A 27,050-nucleotide genomic window follows, 5' to 3' on the forward strand; every position below is an offset into this window, starting at 1 on the left:
GTTTAAGTCCACAATCTGATTTTAGTTCGTTTTGCTTCAAATTACAATTGCTCGTAGACCGCATTAAGATACACGTAGTATATCAATATTGAGCCGAAGTATGAGTAGTTGCACAATATATTTGATATAGAGTAAATGGACGGTCTAATCGGGCTAGCGGAAATCCCACTAGAACGCGTCTCCACGTGTGCACGTGTTTTGACCCAGAACAACATCTGAATCTAGGTCCAACGTTACTTGAAACTACCAAGGTGCTCTGAAGCAAGGGGTTGATCAAGACAAAGCTTGATATTCTAATATAATTTCATAGATGACAACATTCGACTGTCCTAATATTAGGAAGAATAGAACGCAATTATGCGGCGCTTAATAAGTATGGCCCCCTTGCAGAGGATTTATCACTTCCGCCCCTTCGAAAGAAGACGTCGGTCCGGCCCACCCCTAAATCACCGAATACTTCGATTCCAGCCTCTCCTACGTACGGACATACGCCCTTCACAATCAATACTTCAAGTCGAACGCGAGGTTGAAAGGGTCGAAAGAGCGGAGCTGGGTATGGAAATAGTGCTATACAACACCTGAACCTGGTACCTGGAGATTAGGGAATAAAGAGCGGCTCGAGCTTAAGCACCAGTGTATTGTATCGTCATTTGCCTGTCAACAAGTATCTCGATACTCCTATAATCAGCGCTGGTTTTGAGACAAGCCAGAGGGAGTTTATTCGAAGCTTGTGGAAGGACAACAGGTTTGAATTTAGTTGTATGGCTAAGGTAGCCCAAGATAACCTTGCTATACCTGCAGCAGAGGTGGATATCGAAGAATTATTTCAATGCTGGCAGAGATGTGCTGGGATTTCGACATTTCCCAATGGAAAGCAAGACTCGTGGGACCCAAATAAGACTGAAAGACGCGGTACGTTGGAAGTCTGAATAGTTATGTAGTGATGGTTTCTTCAGGCACAAATGCGGTTGATCTTCTTGACCTAATTTGCAAAGGGCTGCTTGTAGGGATCGCGCATCTCGAAAGCTCGTTTCACAAAGCCATTTTCCTAAGAAAGCTAGATATTTGGTTCGCGAACCTGTTCGAAATTCGCGAATTTTCACGAATCGAATCGGCCATAGATTCGAAGTCCCGAAACCAAGGTTCGAACTTGATTCGATTCGCTGAAATTCGCGAACTTCGAACAGTTCGAAAATTCGTGCGGAGCGGTAAATACAACAATTACGATGATAGTACTGCCGGAATTATGGGGCGGCGAGCAAATGTGGTTAGTGTTGTCCGGAACTAATTTTCCCCGAATCAAGTAATAAGAGTATGGCGGTATAGCTGATTTCGAAAACTACTTAGAGATAGTCTAATTGGATAGTTAGATTAATAAGGTAGAAGCTATATACTAAGCAAAATTATACTAGCTAAGTAGAAAGAAAGGAATAGAGAAGAGAGATAGTTATAGAATTATAATAGAACTCCCGACGACGCACCGCGGGCGGCGGGAGCACGCATAGGGGGCTAATCAGGGGGCGGAGAAATCAAGTGCAGGGTTGACTGGATTTAACCATACAGTATAGAGACTATTACCGAATAGAGGGCTAAATAATTTATCAGCAAAGCAGGTTCGATAGCCAAATCCTCAGTTTGCCGATCATTTCCAACCACGCGGAGAGGTAAGCGTAATTCTTCAACAAATATCATTCAGGTTAACGCTTCACCACTGTACTATATCATGACTATTCCCTCCTGCCATTGGCAGTTATGTTTACTGAAACTCACTAGTATAATAAATCTTAGTTGATAGCGCACCACAGTGGTCCCATCACAGTCGAATGAAATTCATCGGCTCGAAGTCGAAAGCATGACTTCCGCAAATGTAAACACTGCATGCAAGAACCGTTCACTTTGACTATCTCTCATAAATTGACATGCAGCAAAAAGAAAAAGGGAAAAAGAACTAGACGATATTATCCTATCTTTGCCATCTTAACCAATTCCCCTAGCCACTCCGTCTCCTCATCCGTAAAATCCAGTGTCGCCGCATTTGACAAGCAACACACATTGTTCTCCTCTAACTGCCATGCTCCTGGCTCCAACACTTCACTCGGCTCTTCCATAAACACCTCGAACTGACCGATCTCCTGTTTAGTCCCCGCATACTTGTTCTTGTACAGCCACCCATTGAACCACAAAGGGCGCTTGTTGCGGTCCAGATGGAGGAGTTGGGGCCCGCAGATGGTGAGGTCAGCTTCGTGACCAGGTTCCACTTTGCGGTATCTTTTCGTGGTGGTAGCCGCAAAGCCCTGGTTAAAGCCCTGGTCGAGGTCCAAGGCGGGTAGGTCGTTGGGTGGGTTGAAGTTTCCGGGATCCTGAACGACGCCCATTATGCCGGTTGCACCAGGGTGGAAAGCATAGGAGGTGTCACCGGCGAGCTCCCAACCGATCCAGAAGGTCTCTTTGTCGCCTAGGATTTCGTTGGTATTAGTAAGATAGACGGGATGAGCTAAATGGGGGCGGGAGGCAGACCATAGACCATATCATAAGTTCCCACAATCCCTGCCATCTTATTCCCATCCCTATCGGGCCCATTCATTCTGCTTACTAGTAATAAGGCAACAAAGTGTGTCCACTTATCCACAACTACAACTCCGGACTCTTGCATATGCCCACTTTCCCCAGTCCACAACCTGCTCTGCCGTACCAGTTTCGAAATCGGCTTTGGTAAGATCTGCTGTAGCCACCTTTTTTTGCTCTCGGGCATAATCATCCTATCTTTAAAAAACAGGGCGCCCGTGCGCATGTAGTCCTCGTCATTGAAGAGCACCTCGGGATTGACGAAAAACAGTGAGTCGGCGTCGATGAAGATGACTTCGCGGAAAGACGAGAAAAGAATAGAGAACGGCTTACCGGCCCATCCGGTGAGCTGCCAGCCCTCATCGCTGACCATGGCGGAGAGGTCACGCGTCACCACACCAGGGAGAGCTTCGAGCTCGGCTCGGAAGTCTTCGCTCAAGTCGCTGTCGCCGAGATACATGATTTCGATAGGTAGCTCGCAACCAAGGGTGCGGAGGGAGGGAATAGCAGCGAGGAGAAAGGACACGTGGCTGTCGCCCGCCGTAAACACGATGCCACGACCTCCATGGTATGACGATGCGTGCAGGCTCATATGATCGGCGAAGTATGGGCTCGTCCACGGAAACAATAGCGCGGAGAGTTTGGCGAGGAAATGACGATAGGATTCGTATTTGTGGAGCGCCTCAGGGAAGGTTTGCTCGCTGAATTTGGCACGTATGTATGGGACGAGACCGTCCCGAACGTAGGTATTATTATTGTCTTCGGTAAAGAGGTGGAGTTTCTCCCAGGCTTCGAAGAATTGTTTGTATGCGCGCGTACGTAGACCGAGTTCACGCAGCTTTTCCGCACCCGTTCCTATCACAGGCCGCAGGAGCTCTCGGAGGTACATTTCATTGGGAATTAAAGAGAAGAGGTAGTCGAGGGCAGTTTCGAAGTCGTCGGGGAATATGTGCCTGGACTCCGTATCTGTGTTGGTATATTTGGAGGCCTTTGGGACAGAAGGCTGTGAATCTTTATCTTTCATTGATGAAGGCTTAACTTTGGCCTGCGGTTCCATGGGAGACGTCGCTACGGATTCTTCGAACATATTTTGCGATGTTGAATCCTGCCACCATACCTCCGCGGTCCTTACAATAGCGGGGTGAATCCGCCAGAGTCTGTCCTTGGCCATATCAAAAGTCGTCCGCGTACTCTTTACATCCGGAGTTGAAGAGTCAGTCCAGAAATAAAAGTATGATACTGTTAACCACCCTGCCGCTGCTACTGCAAACACGAGATGAATGGTCCGCAAAGTCTTCCATTTCCGTCGTACTTTGGCTTTGAACGTTGAACATGGCGGATGAGATCGGCCTTCCTTGAGCGGAGTTGAATGCTGCGGGAGGTACAAGTCAATCATCGCGGTGGGAGTATTATCGTGAGGACCGCAATGGGAAAGGAGTTGAAAATTTCGCAGACGGTGTGATTTTCGATGGGAAAGGATAAAGAAATTGAAAAACTCGAAATACTGACCACGCGGTGGAGGCTTCAACCACTGCGCTTCACAATGCTGAATATGGCAGGCCATGGCAAAGCACTCACTTGTTAAACGCATTCCAAGAAAATGCAATCATCCCTTCCAAGAGAACACAATTATCCATTCCAAGAAAACGCAATTACCCTTTGCAGGTGTGAACCATCGTCAGTCAGTGCAAACAAGGGGAGTTATCCTTTAACCGGTGACTTGTACACCATAAGAAATTTAGCTGCCGTGTTGTGTAACTTGTGTTTAGTGAAAAGGTGGGAAGGGCCCCAGCTACTATCGAAGGTTGGGGGCAGGCTCAACAACGAACATCGGCCAAGCTTTTTACATTCCGACCGTAGGAGGATAGTGCGATACCTAGCCCTTGCACGGCAAATTCCGTCCTGACACTCTAAGCGTGATTTTGACACCTGCCATGTTTTTAGTAGAGAAATATTGGCCCAGCCGGATAACATATCCTCAGCAAGGGGCTATTGGGCTGACAGCAAGAATGCGGGTGGCTCCTTCCAAGAATTTCAGGTCTTGAGTTCCGCCAATGAACATCACGGTATTCTATTGCGTTGTTAAATGAGTGAAGACAGCCCATTCCTGAGGTGACTATAAGGCGTGGATCTCTTATAGACGTGATTCAGTAGTCTGCGAAACAAATTGACAAAAGTTCGTGATTCTAGCGAGAATAATGTTTAGGAGCGTTAGCTCGGCTAACGCATATCTTGGTCTCCCATTGTGTTTATTCTGGGGCTTCGACGTCTTATCATGCTGTCAAATTCTGGTGGCTTGCATTCTATTTTCTCATTCTCATGTTGACTGTCATCTAAGGTCATTGATTCAATGGTATTCAACGCGATATTTTGAGGGAGGAAGGGGAAGTCTACCCCTTACAGACTGGCATATTTCACTCTATAGTCTTCTCCTTGGTCGAAATAAGGCGCCATATCTCAGCCTAGCTTTGGCGTTGCAGAAGACCGGGACATTGGGAATTGTTTACATTGATAGAATGTGGAAAATCATGGTATTCAAGGACCTCTTTGAAAATAGAATCTGGAAGTATTTAAGGAGCATATAGCTTTGTACAGCATTGCTCTAGTTAACTTATTGCATTTAATTTGTGGAAACTGAAAGTCATGTTCCTGAAGCTCCTCACTTCCGCTCTCCTCTTCTCTACCTTCAGCAATGCACTGGCTCCAGTTGGCCTGGGCACGGCTGCCGCCTACCTAGTTCTTGGTGGCCAAGCAGTGACAAACACAGGCCCAACTATTGTTGACAGTGGTGGCAATCTTGGAGTCTCTCCGGGAACTTCTGTCACCAACTTCCCTCCTGGAGTAGTAGTTGCCCCAGGAGTAATCCACATTGCCGATGCCAGCGCAGCTCAAGCACAATTGGATCTAGTGACTGCATATAATGATGCAGCTGGCCGACCATCTGCCACGCTGGAACCGACAGACCTTGGTGGGCTAACACTCACTTCTGGTGTATATCAGTCTGTCCCAGGCAGAGGTCCAATGACCATTACAGTCGGTCGCACTCTCACGCTTGACGCTCAAGGAGACCCGAATGCGGTTTGGATCTTTCAAACCGATTCCTCCCTCATTACTTACAGCAGCTCCAGAGTGCTGCTGATCAATGGTGCCCAACCTTGCAATGTCTTCTGGCAAGTGGGAAGTTCTGCTACCCTCGGGACAACAAGTACTTTCGTTGGGACCCTCATGGCACTCTCATCTATCTCGGCTCAAACAAACGCGGTAATTCAAGGACGTCTTCTTGCACGTAATGGGCAAGTGAGTCTGGACAGCAACACAATCACTCTCCCGAATTGTGCCATCACCACATCGACCACTTCCACATCGACCACTTCCACATCGACCACTTCCACATCGACCACTTCCACATCGACCACTACGGCGACAGGGCCAATCATTACACTGCCTATCATAGGTCCCATAGGGCCCATTTTAGGCGGCGGCATTGGCAACGGCGGCGGCATCAGTGGCGGCATTGGCAACCACAACGGTGGCGGCGGCGTCGGCAACGGCGGCGGTGGCATCGGCAACGGCGGCGGCAATGGTAATGGCAATGGCAAGGGCAAGGAAATAGGCAATGGCAACGGCGTCCCATTTGCCATCAGCGAGCATAACTACTACCACGACCAAGGCTATGACCACTATGGAGCAAACAGCGACCACTATGGAGCATACGGCGACCACCAATATGGAGCATACGGCGACCACTATGGAGCAAGTAGCGACCACCAATATGGAGCAAGCAGCGACCACCAATATGGAGCAAACGGCGACCACTATGGAGCAAGCAGCGACCACCAATATGGAGCAAACGGCGACCACTATCGAGCAAGCAGCGACCACCAATATGATCGAACGGCAAACATTGAGGATGTGCAGGAGGAAATCCAGCACGCCCAGGAAGCTGCTGACTTGTATAATGAACGCCAGTAACATTGATGAAGACAGCAGAATCATGATATTTTCATTCATGGGGAATTCAGATCATTCAGGGGCTTTTGGTGAGGTCATCTCGTTTAGAATAATTAGGTTGGGAAAGATTGAATGGTGCGGAGTTCTCTCGCAGTAGGTAGACTAGTTATCCCAATCTCCCTAGCATAAGCTGCTCGACTAGACTTCCGCAGAACCCAACTTGGGTCGAAGGTCTCAACCCAAAACCCAACCCGGACCCAATGCTGGGGCCCCAATAAAACCCAATTCGACCCAATTCGACCCACCTTTTTGCATAAATCTAGTATAAAATAAATTAGTCATTAAGATAATATACTGTATCTTACACCTGTTCTGGTTTGTATAATGTAGCACTTTACCTTCTTTCTATAAAACTCCGGAAATTTTAATAACTTTGTAATCCTAGAGAGAAAGTTCAACTTATGCTAAATAACGATAAAGTCATATTATAATCTTATTAATGAAGGAGCAGTCCGTGGATTATGGGATTCCTATAATCATTGATGATATAGCAATGTGTTACGGACCCACTTTGGACACACCTCACAAAAGAAGATAAGGGCCGAATGGTATTGTCCTGTCAACCTGATACGCACGACTTATGTATTAGAGTTAGACCTGTATCTTTAGTATTGGGTCGTGACCTACAGAACTCCACAACAACATAACCAATATACACATACTATAACATAATTCAAGTAGACTTCGGCACGGGCATGCCCATGAAAATATAGGGACAAAAATCTGTCCATGAACGGTAATATATACATGTATTACATATATTACATATTTATATGAATGTTTTTTATAAATTTCATGGTAATTACATAAAGATCAAAATAATTCCGTCCATGGACAGGCCCGTGCCGAAGTCTATTTTCAAGATCCAAAAACAGACTGGATCTAAGGGGGACTAGCGTGTTTCAGAAGAGAGTTTAGAGAAGAAAAGAAAAGAATAAAAAGGTGAAGCTAATTTCGAGCGCGACTGTAGAGTAGGGGAAAGCGGTTACTACTATATCGATCGAACACCGATCCTGTATAGAAGGAATAGAAGGGATAGAAGGTGGACTACTGTACCAGCGGATACAAAATGAGTAGCAAAACCCCCCGACCCACCCGCCGCTACCCTCCCGCTACCTTAAAATCCGCAAACGCCGCCACTTCACCCGAAACACCTACCCCACGCTTTCCCCCCCGAGAAAAACACTTCATCGCGACCCCCTTTTATACCATCGAAGCACGAGCTCGGTCATTTGAGGGGCAACTGCTCAATGGCGTCACTCCGCTCCAACTGGCGCGAAACGGCTTCTACTATGAACCGAACGGACCTTTCAGTGACATGGCGTGCTGCTTTGCTTGTCAGGCATTCGTACGCCTGGGAAGCTTCCAGCGCCAAACTCTCCAAGAAAGACAGAAACTACATGCCAACGACTGCGTATGGAAGGTCATCTACGACGAACTGAAACGAGCTCTCGAATCTACCGAAATACCCCATCCTTCAACCAACGCTCTCCCTCCACCTAGACAGCCAATTTCCAGCCACCATCCTTCTATAGAAAATGAGCCACCCAAGAAGACAACCATCGACGCCAGCACACAGACACTAGCCCAATCAACTTCAACCGTGCCCACCACAGCACAGAAACCTTCGAACTCCAACCCCGAATCCCGCGCTCAAGCTACACTTGCCACGACCGACCCAGAGCCTCAACAACCTCCAACAGCTCATTCTCCCCAGCCTCATCAAACGACACCGTCCATCACTTCCTCGCCCCAGACCAAACAAACAACCTATGCTTCCGTCCTCCAGCGACCTGTCACATCCATACCGCAACCAACTCCTCCAGTGCAAGAACCTTTTCTTCCCGCCAAACCCATACTCACAATTGAAGATCTTCATCTCCGTTTTCACAATAAACCGTCACCGTTCCAGCTCGAGAATGAGACAAGCCAACGCCCACTCAAACGAACTCGGAACAAAACCGCATCTGTCACACAGTCACTGTCCAGATTCTTAGCTTCTGCTTTGCCCGCGTTCTCGCGGTTCCTAACAGGGATGCAGCCAAAATCAGATACGTCGTATCCGTCTCATCCGCAATTCCACTATAGCCGCGCCATGAGGGCAGCCTAACAACGGGAGCGGCAAATGGCCACGATAGGCCGTGACGAGGCTCTAAGTTACTGTCAGAAAGTGGATCACTCTATATGTACATACTCGGATACATGGTCGTTGTATACTGCATATCGCTTTGCGAGGGGTCAGTGTAAATGAATACTACAGCCGTTCTCGAAATCGGCTTGACCAATCTACACTTAATAACTCTTCCCTGGACCCACCGCCAAGACTTTAGCTCGGATAACATCTTCAGCAACCCGCATTAGAAAATTGATGGGTAGGAACATAATGGTTCTTTAAGGACCTTTATTTTGCTTTGTGTAGGTACATTATACTCTTTGAACGTTTACCAATAAACTTCACGGTCTCTTTACTACAAGGCGTCATATTCTAGATGGCAGATTACTGCGGCCCTCACTTTGATGCGGCTTGCTCAATAAATCCACTGCGTTAAAGCCTTGGCTGCGGGGCCAAGAAGAGTTACTCAGTGTATATCGGTCAAGCCGATTTCGAGAATGACTGTACTACTACTACTACTGTACCGCCCTTGGAACTTGGCCTTGAGGTCTTGGGCGAGAATTCTGGAAGCATTACAGTTTGTAATACCAGTCAAAGAATTCCAAATCGACCGAGCCGTGGATAGGTCTTGCAAAGCTTGTGTAAGATCCTCTTATTTACAAGTACCAAAAATTCCTTCCTAAAATTTTATAAATATTATAGCACTATATTTATTTACAAAGTTAAATTATAATTTTTTCACTTTATTTTTCATTTGTAATACAATTTTATTCAGACTACCGAATTCTTCTTTATTTGCACTTTGACCGGGATGTTGTGAGTAATCACAGCACCAAATAATCCATCTAGCGGATTTGAAATAAACTCATATCGTAACTATTGTCTTTTGTGCGTGATAACAAATCAATGTAAACAAACTTATCGTTCACCTCTGCAAGTCTGCCGTATCACACAGTATGTTCATACACCGCACCTTAGAGGTCAATTCTCCCAGTGGCACACATACGATGTACATACTCCCAGATCCATGATGACGATCGTGGTTTCTTGGGACGGAACTTCGTAAGCGCTGGCGTCAGGCGATCTGAGAGGGATTTCAGCATGCACGTCAAGGTAGCTTGAAAGGGCCCATACCTGAAATCGAGCCTCTTGTCACCGCTGACTCGCTACTTTCGGCAGAACCAGATTCAGACGCAAGAACTGTCTGAAACCATAGATCGATGTTGCTGTGGGTTGCCGTGACGGCTGAAACGTCTGAGTGTATGATCGTCTGTTCAATCGAGCGGCGGCGGGGCTCTCGTCGTGTACGACGACCTTGACGTTTCGGAGATCGCGCGGTCGTGCGACCATTCTTCCGCAGAATATGATACTTTTTGCCTCGCAAGGATTCAACGCTTCGGTCCACGCCGAACCTTTCTCTGTATGCGTCCGGAAGATCTTTCCATGGCAATGCACGGTTTTCATCTAACCAATGCAAAAGATTCTCTTCTTCTTGCTCCGACCAGCTCAAAATGCCACGTGGAGACATTGTGATTATTAAATTGATGCCAACAGGAAGCTTCTGACTGTTTGTTGAAGAGAGTAGGCTGAGTTTTTAAATACTCGCTAGATTCAGTCAAAAGTATCATTCACTGGGGAAGTCGATCAAATTTTTCGAGTCAGAATCTGTTTCATGGATTGGTCTGATGAGCCATTTCGAGGATTCTGCACCTGAGGAGCGCTTGGTATCACGGAATTTCACCAGTTTCTGATCCTCAGAAATCCGGTTTTTTCTTAAAAAAAAAGAATTGGCGTCGCTCCTGAGCGAAAGTTACCATCATTGTTGAGCATTGCTCAAGTTGCACAATTTGGATGAAATGAAATGTGTTTCAAACAATGCTTGCATGTTCACCTTGCATGTTTTTGCATGTTGAAATTCCTTGTTGTACTTTGAATTGTTGAGCTTGTCTGTTGAAGTTGGCTGTTGAAGTTACCTGTTGAAGTTTACCTGTTGAAGTGACCCGTTGAAGTTTACCTGTTGAAGTTGTCTGTTGATCCTGCCTGTTAGTCCTGCCTGTTGATCCTGCCTGTTGAGCTTGCTTGTTGAAATTCTACATGATAAGTACCCTTGTTTAGTTTTGAACTCATCCAGAACCGTGAAAAGCTCATACTCGCAAATTCCCTGTACAATGTGGCTTTACATTTTTTGACGGAGCTCAAAATTCCGAGAGAAATTTCATTGTTGTGGCAGACTTCAATCGCTTACTCAGACCTTCCGACAAACCTTATAAAAGCTGCCCGACTTTTGCCTTGGGTGAATTCGCCGTTCTATAACTTCTCTAGCACAAGCATGGCTGGAATTAGAAAGGTTTGCCGGCCCACCAAACACGAAGACTTTCGACGTCGATTAGAGCGCGTTTTATAACTGTCGCCTTCTGATTCGGACAGTGCACAAGGTTCTTTATCATCGGTAGAGGGTGACACTACCGAGATCGAATCTCTTGAGGAACACAACTTCCCCAGTCTCCAACCTGAGACGACCCTGGTGGGTAGCATCCCGCAAGATGCCACCGAAGACTGGATACAGAGAGAGGATGTCGGGAGAAAGCAGAAGATTGGAGAAGAATCTGCAACCTCGGACAATCGTTTCATGATCGCCTTCCAGTGTATCTCCGAGTAAGTGTCTGACTCTGCCGTGAAACCAATTCCAACCTCGCTGCTAACCATACATCTATCAGACTAGACACCCGAGTGAAGTAAGTCGCAAGTCCTTCTCAGAGGCGACACCGCTGATACCATTATAGGTCGATCCAGAGCTCGCTGAGCACTCTTGCAGATAAGACTGAAACCATTTGCAGTGACCTGGACGATATTGTTCAACGATTGGTAGCCGTGGAGGCAGCAATAGATACCTTAGCTACAGAGACTCAGAGCACCACAGAGGAGGATAATTGACTGGGTGAATACGTTGTCGCCAATGAGGTTTCGGACTTTGACGTGATGGGCTTTTTGTTTCCAAAGTAATGCTACGTGATTCACATTACCACTTGTTCCCACCTACGTGCCACAGCATCCAGCTGCATCACCAACCTGAGTAGATTTTAAATTCAAATCACTGAGTATTAGTGGTCCGGCATGTATGAATTAGAATACCGCCACCGGTCTAAATCATGATTGCTTTGGCTGATACGCGCACGGACTATTTGTCACGTGCCAATTAAGCTTTGTCGGAACAATGGATCATGTAATCAACTTTATTAGTCAGCGTACCACATGTTAAATTGCTGTGGTGGAGACTAGAGAATACCAGACAAGTACACAGACGTGACCCATACCATTGGTACATGCTGATCGACCCTGATTACGTGTTCAGAGAAGCTTTATCGTGCCGGTGTTTCAGTGCAATTCGACCCACTTACTAAAATTGCCCACTCGAAAGCAAGATCTGGAACCCTGCGCGGCCGCCCTGGCAAATAATCGTCGAGATCATTGAGAAAAAAAATCTTTGATGTTACATTCAGTGCTTTGGGTAGATAATTCCAAATCATTTGACCCGTGGCAATTCTTTAATTTGACTTTACTAAAATTGGCTGAGTGGTAGACCATCTAGCGTGCCAGTTGCCAAGGCTTACCGTGATTGGATAAAATATCCGAGCAGCGGAAGATCATCTTGCGCATAAAGTTAGGAGAGGACGGCGATCACGATCCACCGGGCGGACGTGACGGGCCCCGCTTGGTGGTGAACAGTAATGCTTTAAAAACTCATCTACATATTTACATTTCGGAAAGTTCTCCATTCAAAACAAGGTATGAATTCGTCAGCAAGATAAAATTGATCGTATTTAAGCTGTAGGCCGACGACGATGATGCGACCATAGGGTACTTGTCTGCGTCATAGTATCTGACATCAAAACACGGCTCCATTATTCTGGATTGGACCCACAGCTACTTAAGGATCATGACGCATCACATAAGGGAATCAAACACATTGTTTGCCCCAGGCTCTCGCTGATTGCTCGAAGAGGGATTGCCCGATTCGGTAAACCCGGGAAGTGAATCGTGTCCCAAAGATCCCAGCGGGCCGTACTGCTCCGCCCAATTACCGTGGATCACTCCAGAGCCGGGTAGATATGCTAGTCTGCGGTTCTGGAGAGCGTCGATCGCGTTCCAGTATCGCGTGGTCGCGGACACTAGCTCGCCATGTGTTTGATGCAATATCGGCTGAACGTCATTCCACGGGACATTATCCTGTGTCGAAGCGTTCAACAATTCCACCTGCTGCTGGAGTTGACGAACTTCGTTCTGAAGTTTTTTGTTCTCAGCCAGAGCGGTTTCTTTAAGCGCAATAGCTTGCTTCAATTTCAAACCCTCTTCCGCCTTAGTGGCTTGTATTTTCTGCAACAACTGGGACTCGTAGGCCTTTTGGTCGTTTTTCTCCGCAAGGGCTAATTGAAGCTCCCGACCAATCTTGTCCATCTCATCGAAGCACTTAGCATGGATAGCCTTAGACTCCTTCTTCCGGTCACTCTTTGACACAAGATCTCCCTAAACAATATGATCAGCCGAAAGCGCATGGTATCAGCAGTATTGAGCATCGTGAAGGGTGATTCCAGAATCGAGAAATCGAAAACGACCACAATCAACATACTAGGACTTTGGGTGGCTTCGTGTCTGGACGCAGAGAAGAGCAGTCTGCATGAGACTCAGAGACCCCCGACGAAGCAGGGTTGGGAGAATTGATGCGGGATCTCGCACGCGTCACTCTTGACCTGCTTCGGATGTTTGGCTTCTTTGCGGTGGAGCTTGATTCCTTTGCCATGCTATTTTTTGATAAGCGAGTATTGGTTGAAGGATGGAAAGCAGAAGATTTCTTGTTGCCAAAGATTGGGCGTTCGCACCTTTAAATATTAGCGGGGTCCTTTGTGAGATGATCCGAAACGAAGCACAGAAATATGTGTCTCTGCCAGGCAACCCTATTGGTACCAGTTTTCTGATCCCGAAGTCTCGAATGTGCGTTTACACCGACAACCCAGAATCTGTTAGCGTGAAAGAAAATACTGCAAAAGTTCCACATGCCGCATGAAACTGGACATGATGCATTTGTTGATCTACTGATATGGGTCCGCAGGAAATAGCTGCTGCGTACATGATTGCAGGGTCTCAATATGATCTCCAAGGAGATGTATTGATATTTACATGAAATGACGACTTGCTGCGGCGTAGATGCAGAAGGCTATTGATTATCAAAAAGCCATCCAGTGTAACTCTTTCTTTTTTGAGGATGGCTCATTCCAAATAAAAATCCACGTGGGTGAGATTGGAATCCATATTCTTTTCGTAATTACCACTTTCCTTTGTACAGTGCATGGCTCAAATCCTAATTTTTCTATGGCTCAATAACAGCAAGCGTCGGCCAATCACCATGGTAACGCGACGGGGGATTGTTGGTTCTGAACGCTATTCGCCGTGGGACTTATCAGGGTCCCTCCATTGCAAAAGGTTGCAACACTACTATCATACCCCGGCGCAAGAGGCCTATAAAATTGACCTGGGAATACGTGACTCATGATCGGATCGAGACAACTATCGGTGGGACCTTGAGACTAGGAACACTGGCTAGGGGACCCGTGTCAAGAAAATGACCAACCAAGAACCACTAAATTGACATTGATATCACTAATCACGATCCGATTGACTAATGGATGTGCGACTGAGTGTGCCTTCACACTCAATGCCTGCTAAGGTTGCTTTTTTGATAAAGACGGCTTATGTGACTCACGGTTTGGGAGCACAGAGCACAACGCTACAAATGTTGCTCCCAAAATGATGCCTTGAAGTTGATTCGCGATCCACTCTTTAAAGGATGACTCCACATAGGGAAGATCTTCCCCACTTTTCTGTTTCCGGGGTGATCGTTCTGTCGATCCAGTCGAGAGAAAGGTCTAGAAGCTATTTTCCCTGCATCGAACCTTCTTCCAACACTCTAATCGCCCACTTAACGCTTCATCCTTTTTGCCTGATTTCTATTTATGGTCTAGAACCACCGCTGATTCAGGGTCGTGCATGTTGGCAGGACAAAATGGGCTTACATGAATAATTCAAGGACAATGCAGACACTGATTGGCTTCCGAAAACATCAGGGTCGGCTTCGTGGGCCAGACATACTTGCAGTTCCCTGTTCGCAAGTTTCAATCCCGCGGGTGAGTCTGGTGTAGGATAAACTTCTGCCTGCAACTGTTAGTTTTAGACCACAGTTTTACACCACCCGCAATGTGGAATTTGATAGCCACAGCTCTTCTCGAATGTCTGTTCCGGTCAAGAAGCAAAAATCCGAAGAATCTTACCTCAAAGAAGTTGTCAGTCTCAGCTTCAATATCACCCACCCATGGACAATCGCGTTCTCCTCGCCTGAGGCTGTCCTGCCCGACCGAGCGTTTCCATGGTTTAACGAGAATGTCGCCCAACTTCTCAGACAGTCCCACTCTTAAATCTATGGAAGCTGAGAAACCTGCATTTCTCTAACCTTTTCACTAGCATCCGGACTGCCAGACGCACGAGAGAATTCCATTGTCTAGTTGACCTGGAAGGGATATGGATTGAGGCTAATCGCATCTAGAATTCGTCAGCTTCTACGTTATCAATGAGTCTGCGACCCACCCAGCTTTCTATGAATCCAATAAGATCTTACCAGTTCCAAAAGTCATCCCAAGGAGCGCCCAGCTACCATGTCATGATCTCATTGCAAGAAAATCACATGTTTACGCAGTAGTATTTAAAATCGTCTATCCACCATGTCCACCTCAGAATTTCAAATCTCTTCACGCTTGGAACAAGTCTTTGGTCACCATGGATACAATCATTACCAGCCTGCCATCAGACGTCGGGGCCATTCTGATGAAGAATGTCTCGATCATTCAGGTCGTGTCCATGTTTGCGATCGGCGCATACAATGCCTTCGAAACGGCAATTGTCACCTTCGATACATTCAAGCGCTACAGCGGTCTCTATTTCTGGAGCATGCAAGTCGCGTCTTGGGGCATTCTTGTTCATGCACTGCCTGCCATGGCTCGGTTTGTCTCTCAAGCATCTAACCTTTCTACGTCCATCCCTTTCATCATCGGGTGGTACGCCATGGTCACTGGTCAGGCGGTCGTGCTCTATTCCCGTCTGGATCTCGTTGTCCGCCACATGGAAAAAGTGCGGTGGGTGCTGTGGATGATCGTCGGGAACTTTTTCATTCTTCACATCCCCATGACCGTCCTGTTCTTTGGCCTGAACCAAGGCGACGCACGCTTCGCTCGTCCCGCCGCGATATACGATCGCATCCAGGTCACCGGCTTCTGCGTGCAGGATTTCATCATCTGCGGCATTTACATCTACGAAGCAATCCGAATTCTCAAGCCCATGGTTCAGACCCGAGGTCGCAATGGGCGGAATGCCATCATCCATCTGCTCTGGATCAACATCATTGTCGTGCTGTTGAATATCCTGCTTCTTCTTACCGAGTTCAAGCTGCATTACATTCAAGTGAGCTTCAAGACCGTGGTGTACAGCATCAAGCTGAAGTTGGAGTTCTCCGTGTTTAATCGTCTCCGGTCGTTGACAAGCAATCAACCAATTCTATCTCAGTATGAGCCCGAAGACTGGCGCAGACCAAGCAAGACAAGTCTGCTCGACAAAATATTTCCATGGGTATCTGTCACCCCGGATAGAAGTGTGAGATCTGAGGCTGGTCAGAGAGAAGCGTCACGAGGCGCGTGTACAGATTTGACTGAGGGTAGCGTATGCCCTGGAAGCACTTTGTCCACACGACTCTCGGCCACTTCCTCAAACACTCTGCCTACAGCCTCATCAAACAGTCTGCCCGCGCTGGAATCGGGTCTGTCTCAGTTCTCACCCCATTGGATGTATGAAACAACACCAAGAAATGAGCAATAGGTTCATTTTGAGCTCACTGCCCGCGAGAGAGCGGATTGGTGATTCAAAGGAAATGTGAACGATGCAAGTACAGAAGCCGGCACGAGCCCCTTGGAAAGAATTAGTGACCTTTGAAGATGTGAAATTGGTGCACCATGCACGAGTCAGAGCTCTATTCCTTCATAGCTAATTTTCATGGAGATATTATGCATTGCCATAGATTATAATCATTGCAGAACAGGAATGGCAACATAGAATAATCAAATGAAGAAAGTCAATCCTCCGCCCAACTAATGTACGCCTTCACGGTTCGATTGGAGTGCAATCGATGCATTCACTCTTAAATTTGAGCACCTGCGGCCTGCGAGTATCCAGAACAATACTGTATACAGTGCTTTCGAAAGAGAAGCAGCAAAATGGCAGACATCTCGAGCAAAGTATCAACATGCTCGCCCCAGATACGGAGAAAACCTGTCGCCAGTATCATGCACTCATACCAGCTGAGCACCTGTGTAACACATAAAGTCTCACAGGAATTGCTGTTGGACTCCGATGGCTCTGTTTCATTGCCACTTGGTACCATAACATATATGATCGTATCGTTCAGCGTTTGTCGATGAAACGCTTGCTCTCTTGGATATTGGGCTGTCACAGTCGATAATTGCATCCAGATACAATCGCTACCGACGACCCGCTCCTCACTCAACTGTTGAAAAACAGTACTTGGACTCAATACTTCGAGAACAGACCTTAGAAGTCTTGTAAACGATCCAAATCTACGCAGCCTGCGGTGATGAGCTTCTTTTCGCTGTCAATGACCGGGCTGCAAGGGTCACCACTCCTCAGCTTACCATTTATAAATGGTGTTGTCCGACATGGAAGGGGAAGAACATCTCATACGTCTTTCTAGCAGCAAAAATATGCCCAACATAGAAAAACGTAATTCATCCAAAACCTGGCATTGTGCCATCTTCTCCCTCATCAGCTTTTGTGGGTTATCTTATTTCTCTGTTCTTCTTGCACAAATCCTCTTTTTTCGCTTTCCTCCGATCGGCAATGGGGTTTTCATTACGTTTTCTGTGGTCGTCTTTTACGCCAGCATCATGTTATGGTGCTCATTGACCTTACTCAATCAATTCATGTCCAACTTTCGAAAAGATTACAGCACAACGTCTCACAAACCGGAATTGGAGCTTGGAGCTGTGTTAGCCGTCATTTGGACGAGCACTCTTCCAACGGTCATTCATCTTTATGAGACACAGCCTTCCATTCAACTCGGATATACAGTTCTTCTCGCCTGTGCCTTCCTTGGGAGCGTCTTGGACTACATCGCATCTGGCCTGGATTCATCGGTTATTCGGATCCGATTCCCCTACCACTGCACCTCGCTCGGCTTACTGTGTTTGGCTCCAGCGGCTCAGGCTTTGGCCGAGACTCGACCTGCATTTCCAACACTGGCGACTGAGTTCATCCACATGGTTTTAAGAAACTGTCTTGGGGCTGCAATTTATCTGACGGGCCCTTTGGAGCGAATCAATTTCCTGTCCCGACTGCAGCCCAGTCTTTGTGTGATGTACCTGTGTGTTATATACAGCCTAGTGAGTTATTCGAAGGCGCTCATGCAGGTCATTGTCTGAGCCTCAGTTATATGTCAGTAGTGGCTGTGCGTTCCAGATGAGAACAGGGGGATTCAATTTTCGTTTCATGTGTGCAGATATGCGCGAGGGGTTTCGGGAGAAATTACGGGAAGTGCAGTTTCGCTTGGGATGGGCTTTGAAACAAATGGGCATTCGAGGTATTGTGCTAGAGATTAAGAGGCGAGTGCCGACCTTACTGGACTGTTTATTGCATGAATATATACGTACAGTGTCCCAGCGCCAAACGCAAACGATGTGAGCAGCAGTAAGTTAATGTAGGTGTCATTCATTGGCGGCAAATGACCGAATATTGAAAACCAACTTTCAAACGAAGTCTAGCGAAATTGAAACGCTCAGTCCCCATGACAAACCTTAGAAGATACGTCTCAAGCTTGGAGGTCTTGTTTGTGAGTCTGAATCGTGGGCGACTGATTTGTGCTCCCGTGAATTTTATTGCTCTTATTTGGGTAAACTCTACTTTTCGGCAACCTCATCTTCTGATGACTTGACGTAGCAACGCCGTATAGCCCTTCAAAATATATACTGCATAGGACCACATGTGATAATGATATATTAGCATAGTAACCCACTTCTGTCAGATGCTGCTTCTGTGTATTTAGTCAAAAACCACAATCAAACACATGCCGCGTCAGCTTGGATCATGTCAGTCGGAAATCTGAAAGAGCACATGATTTCGACTTTGACACCATTAAAGCTCAATCCCAACCGCCACCCACCTTCCCCGGCAGCTTCGCTGGCAAGGGAAAGTCCGCTCGCGCTGTACCAACAAGACAAATACACCACCGCAGCCAGAAAACCGTCACGGGGCCCATTAAAGGTCTTTGTCTTCCTCGCTTGCAAAGCCTCAACAATATTACATCCGTTCTGATCGTGCGACACGAGTCCCGTGGGTGACGTATCAGCAAGCCATCTCATAGCGGGCTCAGAGCACTGCGTGGACTGCTTGACAAACCAATCCGAAGCCACATGCATCGCCGCCATCCCGTCCATCACAATGCAGCCCATGCAAAAGTACGACAAAGAGGATGGGGCTATTGGTGTCGACGATTTGAAGCGCTGGCCCATGGAGTCCGCTCTCGTTAGCTTTCTGGGCGCGTCTGGAGCGACCGCATCGATGGAAGGTTTGAAAATGGTGTCATTCTGCCCGGGCTCAGCACTTACTAATGCCTGTTAGCGCCAATTGATCACGGCTAGTCAATTGCATTTACCGCTGTGCGGAGCAGTCTGTCTAGTAAACACTGGATATCGAATGTTGAGGAGATCGAGATAACGTTTCCATATATTTCATACCGCAGTATTCGCCATCTATCGTACATTCGGAGTACCAAGACCAAGGTAAGGGAGAGAGAATACATATCGAAAAGACGCCGCCTTGCTGCTGGAATTGCATGAAACCCACGTGCTGAATGTGAGATGTATAACCTCCAATGTCTCTTCAAACGCGTCTCAAAGCCTCGTCGTTTGAAGGCTGGTAGTAATAAACAGTCAGCTCACAATATTTCGAGCAGCCACAATTAAGGTTGTTCCTTTGATTGCGCTTGCTCTTACTAAACGCAGAAGTCTCACATGAAGAGCAGAACGAAAAAGTTGATGATCATGAGGGAACCAAATGCAGCTTGCCCAACGCTCCCGTAATACATGATTTTGTAGTAAGGCAGGTGGCCGTGAATGTTCAACAGCTCAAACGAAGATCGAGACCCGTGAACACAGCTCGCGATATATCCACTGACAGAGACAGCAGTGAGCGCTAGTACAACCTGAATGCATTCGAAATAGATTCGACGTTGGCCGTTCTGATGTAGCCACCTCAAATGGATCGCAAGGATCATACCAAAGATGGAGAGCATTGTTGACATCAGGGCCAAGAGGACTGAAACGACGAGAATATTTTCCATCAGGCTTTGAAAGGCAAGGCCCAGTATAGTATGGTTGGTATAGATTAGATCTGACTCCGCATGGTCCCGGAGGATAATTGCAAAGTGAGATATGGCCGAGCTGAGACCCGCAAAGGCCAACCACATGATAGCGGGGACGAGAACAGTCAGGCGCATGCAAAGCATAGCGGATGTGGTGTTGGAAGCCATATTGAGGACGGAAGACGTTAATGATTGACGAATAGAGCGGGTCTTGCGTAGTGAAACAGGATAATGTGGAAGCGAGGATTGATAGGGTCCTCAGGCGATGTCTCTCTTTAAGTACTTTCCTGAACCTGGTTCAGCCTGGTTCAGCCTGGTGTCGAGCCGAGTCGATGATCATCGAAATGTCGGCAATTGAGGTGGCGGTGCATATCAATGTTTGCGCCCCGAGCTGATTAGCTTGTACACCTGTGGGAACACCGAAGGGATCCAGTGGCCAGCTCCCAAAGTCATCACACATGCTCCCAGGACCTTTTCTGATTTCTCTGTCGCCACAGCGGGAATGCAATCCTTCTCAGAGCATGCTTCTTCCAGTACGTTCAACGTGACGCCAACTAGCTCCGTCCAGTTCTCTATGTTAGTCATCTCAACGCTCAACAATGTCCCTACATGTTGAGACATTGATGATTACGCGTTAGCATGAGTCTCTCCGTGGTACATTCAAAAGGATAGGCATTAGCGCAGCATTCGTTCATCTTCCTTCATGCTTCACGCCAGTCTTCCTCTCGTCACCTCCATGATGCCAACGCGTGAGTCTCAGTCATGTTTCAGCCAGAGACAGGTCCTCGGGTAAGGCATATTCTTCCTCCCTTTTGCAAGTCATGGCGGTGCTGATCTGAAATCTATGAAATCCAGTATGGCGTCGAGCCAGACCCCTTTCATTCCCAACTCGCCCTTTATTTGCGCAAAGACTCAAGAGCTGCTCTGGAAGTGGGAACAGCTGAAGCTTTGCGGACAGAGTATTAATACCATGCTGCAATGCGTGACCTTACCCAGCCACACTGTGGTCAACAAGCCAGACAAAAATTGTCGCTTCGTTTCTGTTGAATTCGGCGAGACTACAGTCCTTCCACTTGCCAAAGTGACCAGTCTGCAACCCTTGGGTTATCATTTGGGAATTTCCTGCGTGCCCAATGAGAAGGACAGGAAGCTCATCATTCTTAGGATCGCAGGAACGAAAAATATCTCAAGCATCAGAAAGTTGGCGCTCCGACTCTGGAATCCCGTTGGTACTGCTCCTCCGCCGGTGTTATACAGCTGGTCCACCGAATACTGGGTGTCGGATTCGGTCGTGATCGATGTCAGATCAATCGAGGGCACAGATTTGATGGATGAAGCTGTACGGGCAGGACGAAGCGCCGCCAAGACATACGTCTGTATTGGCCTTCCTGCAATTTCCTTCGGCCCCCTGTTCAATACCCTTGTGTCCACATGCAACGTGAACGCAGCTTGCTTCAATCTCGCCATAGGATATATCTGGATGGCGGCAGCCGTTGATCCGACGAGACTTGAGGTGGAAGGAGAGGCTGGCTCTGGGTTCTTTGACAATTTGTGTCTGTCGATGATCAATGATGAGACTCAAGGGTCAGTGCTCATCGAGGCAAAGCTCCGTTTTTGGCTCGGAGGCACTTCGCGGATGAAAGCTTGTGTCCTCACCGAGCTGTTGGAGATGAGAGACATCCGCACCACGTCAACTCACAGACCCATCGCGCGATCGTGATCATGTCGGCCAATCAGGTCTAGCTGTTTGCACTGTTCATAACGCCATTTGGAAGATGGACCTTGTAGCTATGCGGCCGTGGGGTACACACAACAATCTTGAATGCGCGTTTCCATTCTGTATGTTTCTTATGCCACAAAGAATGACCAGTCCTGTCGAGTTTTCGCAGACTCCGTGGAAGTGTTGATGTGACAAATCTACAAGCTTACATGCTGAACCAAGCAGATACAGGTTCTCGTGGGCAAAGTGTATTCAATATCGAGCCTCCATCAATCGAGTATCCATCAATCAAGTATCCATCAATCGAGTGAACGAGTTTCAACATATGTAGTTATCCTTGTAATCTGTTAAACCGCGATGCATGTGGAACCAGTTATGGCTCGCAATACTAAACACTATGGCTTCACCACTCAACTCACCACTTCCTTCACCAGAGATACCGCGAGGAAAGATCGTCCCAAGGTCATATAAATCGTCGGCTGCCCACCAGAAAGAACTCCAGTCTAGTCACTCCATTTGACACCACAGACTCTGTTGGCATGGACCCAGACAGCTCTGCCAGCGACGAAGCAAGCAGACAGCTGCACGATGAGCTGCAACAAGTCTCAGACACTCCCTGCGTTGGTATTGCAGATCAGCCGACTCAGCAGACCGTGGTCTTCGGAATCTCGCCTGCATACGTGAAGGACTGGGATACGACCGATGCCTTCCGCGAGCTATATCAAAATTGGTACTTATCAAGCCGCCCATTGGGAGTTTTGCTGACACCGAGTAGGAGAGATGCCATTCTGGAAACATTCCAGCTCGACCGCCGCGACTTGAAGCTATCTTTTCACGACGATGACGATCACTTCGCCATCATAGGCTCGTCAGCCCCGAAAGATCACGCGGACCCCCTCGCTCGAGGATTCATCAAGTACGAGAAACACACCGGTCGAGTTACCCTCGCCAATGCATGCGTCCAGCTGCCGATCGAGTCTCTCGTCATGGGACACTCGACCAGAGACAGAGACAACCGACTGAGTGGCTCGTACGGAGATGGTCTCAAACTGGCTGCGTTGGTCATGAATCGACAGCAGTTTCAAATGAGCATCGCCGCAAGTCACTGCAATTGGAAATTCGGGCTGCATGGGCCGCAGCAGTCTCTTCGCTGCGTGATCACAGCGGCACCTAAGACATCGCACAGCGACTGGCCAGCAGCCGCGGATGATATGGCGAACTTACGCCCCCGTATAGAACGCGATGTCGCCGTGGTCATTGGCGCGGGCCGGGGCAACCACAGCCGACCGGTGTCACCCAAGACCTTCCTGCGATGGTTACGGGTCACTCTTGACATTCACGGACTCGTCTCGCCCACGTCTTCGATACAGACACCCCAGGGAGATTTGCTGCTCGATCCAAAATGCTCTGGCAAGCTGTTCCTGCATGGGATACAGCTGGCCATGCATCCCGTGGGCGGCAAGGTTTTCAAGTACGGCTACAACTTCGCGTGTGGGAAGTTTAGCCGAGACCGACAAGGACTGATCAGCCAGCTCGACTTGGCAGACCTCGTGCGGCAGATATGGGAGTATGCGTTATCTGTGCGTGAGAAAGACCTGCTCCCAAGCTATGTCAACCTCCTCCGGAACCATCCGCACCTCGGCGATGTGGACCAAGCAGAAAGACTTCTGGAGCCATCGGCCAAGACCCGCATTTGGGAGCATATGTTGTGTGCCTCAAGGAAGAAACTGTTCTTTTTCAGCGTGGAAATCAGTTTGCAGGTCAGTGCAAACCTCCTTCAGCGGTGTCATATGCTAATTCGAGATAGACTGTGAATGCGATCCGAGCATGCACCGGCAAAAAGCCGACCCCACTCCCGGAGACCTTCTGGCAGCTCCTTCGCTCGGCGACACCCATCCGGACAATTGAGGAGGAGCAACAGCGACGTTACACAGATGCGGCGATCTGTGCCCTGCCCAATATGGCCTTTGCGAAGACGATCGATCGGGCGTTCAGTGCCTGCTTGACATTCTTGAACGCCCCCCGCGGGATGCAAGTTCTCTACGTCGAAGACATGGCCGGAAGACTCGGTGTCTTCTACCACGCTGCAGAACGAACCCTGAAAATTACACTTCGATGGTGGGACTTGGACAGTGTGGACCCAGAGGCCCCATGCCGCAATGTGGTCCCGACGACCATCGATCGGCAGTATGCACCCGTTTCATGGCAAGAGATTGTAGAGGAATTACTGATCCTCTCGATTCCTTTCCTCTTTGCAGCATCCCCCATGTCACGGATCACAGAGAACCGGTACATGCGCGACATCAGACGCCTGCTGCAGTGGTTCCCACATAACATCTAAATCAGCCTTCATGCCAGCGGTCTGCTTGTCAGATGGGAAGACAACGCAGCGGATACAGTGCAGAGAATTGAAGGTGGGCTAGAATACAAAGTCATTCTTCATGCAGAGCACTGTGGCGCCGACGCGGAGCTCCTTCACTCCCAAACGATCAAGTCTGTCCCACCAATCATGTGTGGTCAGATTGAGCTGAGCTCCGAAACACCGACTGAGACCAACTTCGCAGCATGTGGATGCCGCCAGCAGATTGTCCCTCGAACGACTCAATGGTGCGTTTTTGCCGAACTAGATCACTCCACTGCATACTACGCGATGATCTGCGTGAATGAACAGTCGGCGATCTATGGCCTGCCGTCGGAGAAGCTGATCCCTGGTACCAGCATCCACGACAGTAGCTTGGCTTCATGCGATCCTACTGTGCTTGCCTCTGTCGGTATCAAACACGAAGAATCCCTCGCGGTGCCCCTTAGCTCGGTCCCGGCTCATCTGAGTGGCATGTCATATCTTGAATCGTGCAAAAGGCTGAAGGTTTCGCACTATTAAAGGAATTTAATAACTGGATTGACACTGTATCGTCCATAATCGAAATTCTACTGCTGACGTACGTTCTGATCTAGCTTTGGGACAATTTAGAGAACTAAAAATTCAACATCAATGACTTGATGGAATGACTGACATTTTGACCTTGCCATACCAAATCTTCCCAGCATTCCGAAACCAATAAGCGTAGTCGGGCCGACCGACAAAGCGTGGGAGGGGCGTGAGAGCCTTCTGTCACGGGAGACTCTCTCTGTAGTCGAGCTGATCGGCGGGGACGATGTGATGCGCACGGCGCCGCGGATGTTCTGCGACGCTGCCTCGTCCCGGCTAGCTGAGGAGGTGATTCTCCCGTCCAAGTGGGGTCGATCCGTGGCTGCGTGGCGTCCATGCCAACAGCTCTGTCGTGACGAACCGTCGCGACGGTTTCTTCGGAGCATTCTGCGGTTCGTGGCGAGGGGCCCCGCGGCGGGTGGTAGAGGGCGTCCAAGGCGGTGTCGGTTGGGCTACGCGTGTCAGCACGACCAAATCAAAACACTCCAGTGAACGCCGAACTTACCAGATGCAGCATGAAGTACCACGTCCTGTGTCGCGCTTTTCCAGCCACTCCTCTGTACAGGCCAGGTGCGATAGCCCCCTGCACTCGACGCACCGCAAAACCACGCGTTCATCGACTTGATCGCCATCCTCGGCCAAACAGAACATGCAGTGGATGTTGTCAACTTCGTCACTGGGAGTGACGCTGTGGAGCTTCAAATCTTGCACACCTTCCCAGATGTTCGTGACGAATGGAAGGATCGCTGGCTGGGCCGGCGACACATGCCATGGAACATTGTTTGCTCGCAGCATCGCAGTCGTGATATAGGGAGCAACCCATGAATGACCATGATTGGACACATTAGGGTCACTGAGGAAGCTGATAGGCGAGGGCTCACGATTCCACTGTCGATTTCGGGGCCATCGCTTGCAGAGAAAGCAGTCTCCAATCTTGCAGAGTGCAGACTGCAGTCCGGCCAGATCAAATGTATTCCTCGGAAATCCGGTCATTCTGATGGCCTTTGATGGTACTCTTGGTTTTCCTTGGATTCTTGCAGGCTTTACCCTGTCTTGTGATCCCGCAACAGGTGCTTCGTTGACCAAGTGATCCGATACGATCTCACAGACCACTGATGGCTTCCAGCTGTATGCGGATGACCAAATGTGGTTGATAAGCAGACTGTTTGGCTTAACTAGACCCGGCAGCGCCCATCATTTATAGATTTCTACGCCGTTCCAACATACTGGTGTTCCAGGCAGTGGACGGTATGTAGCGCCACAGAGCATTCCTCATGCGTTACGTTTGCATGCTGCTGGCAGGGCCGTTGCTGATCGCTGGCTTCTAGACGATGCCCTTCGATGCAGAGGGGGGTAGAGCTGAGTATGTGCAGCATGATTCAGCCAGGGAACCGCGGCCCACCTTGCACCTGAGTTTGCCTCTTCATAGTCACTATGGCGTGCTAGGCCTCAAGCGCCGCTCGAGAAAGGTCTGTTGTCAAGGGGCTATTCACGTGTTCCTGAAGGCAGTTTGAGCGCTCCCAGGACGCAGCGTGATCCTAGGAACACTAGCAACGACTCCAGGATCCTCAACCAGGGATTTAGCACCTATACGACCACATCCCATCGTGCTTATGCTTCATTGTCCCTGCCAACCAGTAACGGCGTCGGTCACCCTCTCTTCGGAGCTGGGCAATGGCGATGCTAAGGGAGCATGATATAAAAGTGCTCTTCCACCACAAGCAGCCTCTACGACATCAGCTCTTGTTCATCACCTCTCGGTCTCTTCACATTATGGTGCGTGCATGAATCTCCCATTGATCTGCTCGGCTTGGATACTCATTTACATTTACAGCCACATATTCGAGGCTTACCCAATAAGATATTGCTCATGATTGCAGCAGGCCTGGACGGCAAGGCAATCATCGCCTTGAGAGAATCATGCAGCAACTTACACAAAAGACTGCAACGCACCTTCCTCGAGTTTAACATCGAACACCAAAACAGCAATCTGTTGCATCTGGCAGCCGAAACCAACAATCGGTCTCTGGCAAAGGCTATGCTGAGATGTCACGCCGACGTCAATGCTTTTTTCCGCGGGAAAACCCCAATTATGAGAGCATTGAAGTCTGGTGCTACCGATGTGCTGAGGGTCTTGTTGAGAACTCCAGGGGTAGACATCAACCTCCAGAACACAGCTCTGGAAAGCGCTTTGTGGTATGCCATCAAGTCCAGCACCTGCCGGGCGGTCACAGAAATGGCA

At 48.4% G+C, this 27,050-nt stretch overlaps 13 protein-coding genes across 13 annotated transcripts; 8 read left to right on the forward strand and 5 right to left on the reverse strand.

Annotated features, from left to right (window-relative positions):
* Window positions 1-1,958: 1,958 nt before the first annotated feature.
* N7520_001746 (alpha-mannosyltransferase) lies at window positions 1,959-3,961 on the reverse strand (the record flags this gene model as incomplete). The annotated part of the gene is made up of 2 exons (XM_057135681.1): window positions 1,959-2,455; window positions 2,518-3,961. The coding sequence occupies 2 exons, from the start codon at window positions 3,959-3,961 to the stop codon at window positions 1,959-1,961; spliced, it is 1,941 nt and encodes a 646-aa protein (XP_057001617.1).
* A 1,247-nt stretch (window positions 3,962-5,208) lies between these two features.
* Window positions 5,209-6,537, forward strand: N7520_001747 (ice-binding family protein; the record flags this gene model as incomplete). Its single annotated transcript, XM_057135682.1, has 1 exon — window positions 5,209-6,537. One exon carries the CDS (start codon window positions 5,209-5,211, stop codon window positions 6,535-6,537), a length of 1,329 nt encoding a protein of 442 aa, XP_057001618.1.
* Window positions 6,538-7,645: 1,108 nt separating this feature from the next.
* N7520_001748 (uncharacterized protein) lies at window positions 7,646-8,686 on the forward strand (the record flags this gene model as incomplete). Its single annotated transcript, XM_057135683.1, has 1 exon — window positions 7,646-8,686. The coding sequence occupies one exon, from the start codon at window positions 7,646-7,648 to the stop codon at window positions 8,684-8,686; it is 1,041 nt and encodes a 346-aa protein (XP_057001619.1).
* A 977-nt stretch (window positions 8,687-9,663) lies between these two features.
* N7520_001749 (uncharacterized protein) lies at window positions 9,664-10,217 on the reverse strand (the record flags this gene model as incomplete). Its single annotated transcript, XM_057135684.1, has 2 exons — window positions 9,664-9,773; window positions 9,824-10,217. The coding sequence occupies 2 exons, from the start codon at window positions 10,215-10,217 to the stop codon at window positions 9,664-9,666; spliced, it is 504 nt and encodes a 167-aa protein (XP_057001620.1).
* Window positions 10,218-11,018: 801 nt separating this feature from the next.
* Window positions 11,019-11,623, forward strand: N7520_001750 (uncharacterized protein; the record flags this gene model as incomplete). The annotated part of the gene is made up of 3 exons (XM_057135685.1): window positions 11,019-11,070; window positions 11,143-11,344; window positions 11,473-11,623. The coding sequence occupies 3 exons, from the start codon at window positions 11,019-11,021 to the stop codon at window positions 11,621-11,623; spliced, it is 405 nt and encodes a 134-aa protein (XP_057001621.1).
* A 1,011-nt stretch (window positions 11,624-12,634) lies between these two features.
* N7520_001751 (uncharacterized protein) lies at window positions 12,635-13,487 on the reverse strand (the record flags this gene model as incomplete). The annotated part of the gene is made up of 2 exons (XM_057135686.1): window positions 12,635-13,213; window positions 13,317-13,487. 2 exons carry the CDS (start codon window positions 13,485-13,487, stop codon window positions 12,635-12,637), a joined length of 750 nt encoding a protein of 249 aa, XP_057001622.1.
* A 1,288-nt stretch (window positions 13,488-14,775) lies between these two features.
* Window positions 14,776-15,156, forward strand: N7520_001752 (uncharacterized protein; the record flags this gene model as incomplete). The annotated part of the gene is made up of 2 exons (XM_057135687.1): window positions 14,776-14,868; window positions 14,923-15,156. 2 exons carry the CDS (start codon window positions 14,776-14,778, stop codon window positions 15,154-15,156), a joined length of 327 nt encoding a protein of 108 aa, XP_057001623.1.
* A 358-nt stretch (window positions 15,157-15,514) lies between these two features.
* Window positions 15,515-16,606, forward strand: N7520_001753 (uncharacterized protein; the record flags this gene model as incomplete). The annotated part of the gene is made up of 1 exon (XM_057135688.1): window positions 15,515-16,606. One exon carries the CDS (start codon window positions 15,515-15,517, stop codon window positions 16,604-16,606), a length of 1,092 nt encoding a protein of 363 aa, XP_057001624.1.
* Window positions 16,607-17,724: 1,118 nt separating this feature from the next.
* On the forward strand, window positions 17,725-18,222 carry N7520_001754 (uncharacterized protein; the record flags this gene model as incomplete). Its single annotated transcript, XM_057135689.1, has 1 exon — window positions 17,725-18,222. The coding sequence occupies one exon, from the start codon at window positions 17,725-17,727 to the stop codon at window positions 18,220-18,222; it is 498 nt and encodes a 165-aa protein (XP_057001625.1).
* A 641-nt stretch (window positions 18,223-18,863) lies between these two features.
* N7520_001755 (uncharacterized protein) lies at window positions 18,864-19,437 on the forward strand (the record flags this gene model as incomplete). The annotated part of the gene is made up of 4 exons (XM_057135690.1): window positions 18,864-18,885; window positions 18,938-19,129; window positions 19,206-19,364; window positions 19,418-19,437. The coding sequence occupies 4 exons, from the start codon at window positions 18,864-18,866 to the stop codon at window positions 19,435-19,437; spliced, it is 393 nt and encodes a 130-aa protein (XP_057001626.1).
* A 368-nt stretch (window positions 19,438-19,805) lies between these two features.
* N7520_001756 (uncharacterized protein) lies at window positions 19,806-20,327 on the reverse strand (the record flags this gene model as incomplete). The annotated part of the gene is made up of 1 exon (XM_057135691.1): window positions 19,806-20,327. One exon carries the CDS (start codon window positions 20,325-20,327, stop codon window positions 19,806-19,808), a length of 522 nt encoding a protein of 173 aa, XP_057001627.1.
* A 204-nt stretch (window positions 20,328-20,531) lies between these two features.
* Window positions 20,532-20,780, reverse strand: N7520_001757 (uncharacterized protein; the record flags this gene model as incomplete). The annotated part of the gene is made up of 1 exon (XM_057135692.1): window positions 20,532-20,780. The coding sequence occupies one exon, from the start codon at window positions 20,778-20,780 to the stop codon at window positions 20,532-20,534; it is 249 nt and encodes an 82-aa protein (XP_057001628.1).
* Window positions 20,781-21,015: 235 nt separating this feature from the next.
* On the forward strand, window positions 21,016-21,879 carry N7520_001758 (uncharacterized protein; the record flags this gene model as incomplete). The annotated part of the gene is made up of 1 exon (XM_057135693.1): window positions 21,016-21,879. One exon carries the CDS (start codon window positions 21,016-21,018, stop codon window positions 21,877-21,879), a length of 864 nt encoding a protein of 287 aa, XP_057001629.1.
* Window positions 21,880-27,050: the final 5,171 nt, after the last annotated feature.

Source organism: Penicillium odoratum, assembly GCF_028828045.1.
Source record: "Penicillium odoratum strain IBT 22623 chromosome Unknown utg000001l_segment0_segment0, whole genome shotgun sequence".
In the NCBI taxonomy this organism is placed as follows: Eukaryota; Fungi; Ascomycota; class Eurotiomycetes; order Eurotiales; family Aspergillaceae; genus Penicillium; species Penicillium odoratum.